The sequence below is a fragment of the Condylura cristata genome, unplaced genomic scaffold (genome assembly GCF_000260355.1).
Source record: "Condylura cristata isolate star-nosed mole 26May11 unplaced genomic scaffold, ConCri1.0 scaffold00038, whole genome shotgun sequence".
NCBI classification, from domain to species: domain Eukaryota; kingdom Metazoa; phylum Chordata; class Mammalia; order Eulipotyphla; family Talpidae; genus Condylura; species Condylura cristata.
Genome location: NW_004567139.1, coordinates 9,515,503 through 9,517,410, shown reverse-complemented (window position 1 = coordinate 9,517,410; position 1,908 = coordinate 9,515,503). Strand labels below are relative to the sequence as shown.

Genomic DNA, 1,908 nt, shown 5'->3' with positions numbered 1-1,908 from the left:
GGAGCTGGTCCAGCCCAGGGGGCTGGCTCCCCAGCTGGAGGAAGGCTTGGGGTTGGTCAGCCCCGGAGGCGGCCTGGTGGGGGCAGGCGTGTTTCTGGGCACCTTCCACAGTTCGTGGGACAGCGAGGCTTGCGTGTGGGCGGCAGGGCCAGAGGACCACGTGGACTTCATGTCTGACAGTTTACCTGGAAGGCAGAGCGGTGCAGCACAGGGCCGGGGCCAGGCGGCGTCCCTGCGTGTGGGCACAGCCTCGCTCCGCCCCGTGGCCTTCTGCCCAGGCCCGGCCTCCCGCCACCAGACACCCGCGTGGCTCTCAGGCCTGGTCAGTTTGCGTCATGAGCTAGACACAGAGCTGCCACCAAGAGACGCACGCCTGTGGCTCCGTGCACCAGCGGCTGGCCCGCAGGCTCTGCGCGGCGCTGTCTGTGGGTGGCCGGGGCCACGCGCTGCAGACCGGGGCGCGGGTGTCCAGGACGCAGGCCAGCGCCGACCAGCCAGCAGCTGTGCTGGGGACCCGGGTGGCCCTCCCCCTCAGTGAGGGGTCCAGGTGCGGCCGCCGGGACGGGACGGTGGGCAGCGCCTCCGCCCCTCCCCCTTTCTAAGGGGTGCCGCGGTGTGTGGGCGCCCCCCCCCCCCCCGCGCCCGGCACCAGCAGCCTCTATCTGAGGATAGAGCTCTATCCGAGCTCCCGCCACGGCCCGCCCGGCCACGGCCCGCCCGGCCACGGCCCGGCCACCTGCTCCCTGGCCCTCCCGCCCTCTCACGTTCTTCAGGCTTCGGACCCAGATGCCTCGGGGTTGGAATTCTCCCCTAAGTGTAAGGAAACTCACCCCAAGCACCCCCTAGTTGCACAGAGGTCGCTTCTCCGAGAGAGCCCCCACTCTCCGCCCTCCCGGCCCACGCCATGGGGCAGGGCGCCGCTGCGGGCCCTACCTGCGATGCTGGGGGCGGGCGTGAGGCTGCTGAAGGAGCGACTGTAGCCGGAGGCACTGAGCGGCCAGGCACTCGAGGAAGGCAGCGTGGCGTTCTGAGACGACGGTGGGGAGGGCCCTGCGGGAGCGCGCACTGAGGGCCGGGGCGCCCGGACAGGCAGCGAGGGCGGGCGCTGCCCCCAGGCGTTGGGGCCCATGCCAGGGACCCCAAGGGGCACGCGGCCTTCCCCTTCCGAAGGAGACTGTGACCAAAATGGGGGGCCCCTACCGCCTCACACTGAGCGCCCGGCCTGTCCGCCCCCCCGCCACCTCCCCCAGCCTGCGCAGGGCCCTGGGCCCCACACCCCGAGGCACGGAACTGTGCGAGCCTGCAGCGGGAGGTGGAGGCTGTGGCCCGCCCCCCCGGGCTCTGCGCCCCCCCGGGCTCTGCGCCCGCCCGGCCCACGGCCTCACCTCCGCTCTTGAGGAGGTAGCGGTTGACGTCCTGTATGGTGGTGTTGATGGTCGGCCCGGTGGGGACGCTCCCAGGGGTGACGTCGGGGTCGCTCTCGGGGTCTATGTTCTGAAGTCCCTTCCACGGAACTCCAGGGTGGAATTCTGGAAAAGGCCAAAGTGAGCCCAGAGGGGACGGAGGGCGGTGACTGAACGCAGCTTCAGAGGTGCGGCTGGGGGGGGCTGGCCTGAGCGAACTCCGCAGTCCTGCGCGCCCCAGCCCCCTCCGGCTGTCTCCGCCCGCACTTCAGCGACCGGAAACTGCAACTCCCAGCAGTCCCAAGACGGGGTCAGGCCCCACAGACAGGCAGCCCCAGGCCACTCTGGGCCACCCTGCACCCGTGCCAGCTAAGCTGCAGCGGATTTCAGACTTTGAGCAAATGATCAACATTCCGGAACAAACGCATGCCGGGGCCTCGGCACACGCCTGATGGCCTGGCCGCCGGGCTCGCCCGCGCTGCCCCTGGGGGAGCCCCCCGCCCGG

General features: G+C 71.4%; 1 protein-coding gene across 1 annotated transcript in view; it reads right to left on the bottom strand.

Moving 5' to 3' along the window:
* The window catches only part of TNRC6C (trinucleotide repeat containing 6C), a 22,290-nt gene that overhangs the window by 5,166 nt on the left and 15,216 nt on the right, over nucleotides 1-1,908 (bottom strand). The window contains 3 exon segments of the mRNA XM_012733008.1: nucleotides 1-185; nucleotides 934-1,050; nucleotides 1,386-1,612. The exon segment at nucleotides 1-185 is cut by the window's left edge and continues 4 nt beyond it. Of these exon segments, the coding sequence (XP_012588462.1) occupies nucleotides 1-185; nucleotides 934-1,050; nucleotides 1,386-1,612 (529 nt within the window).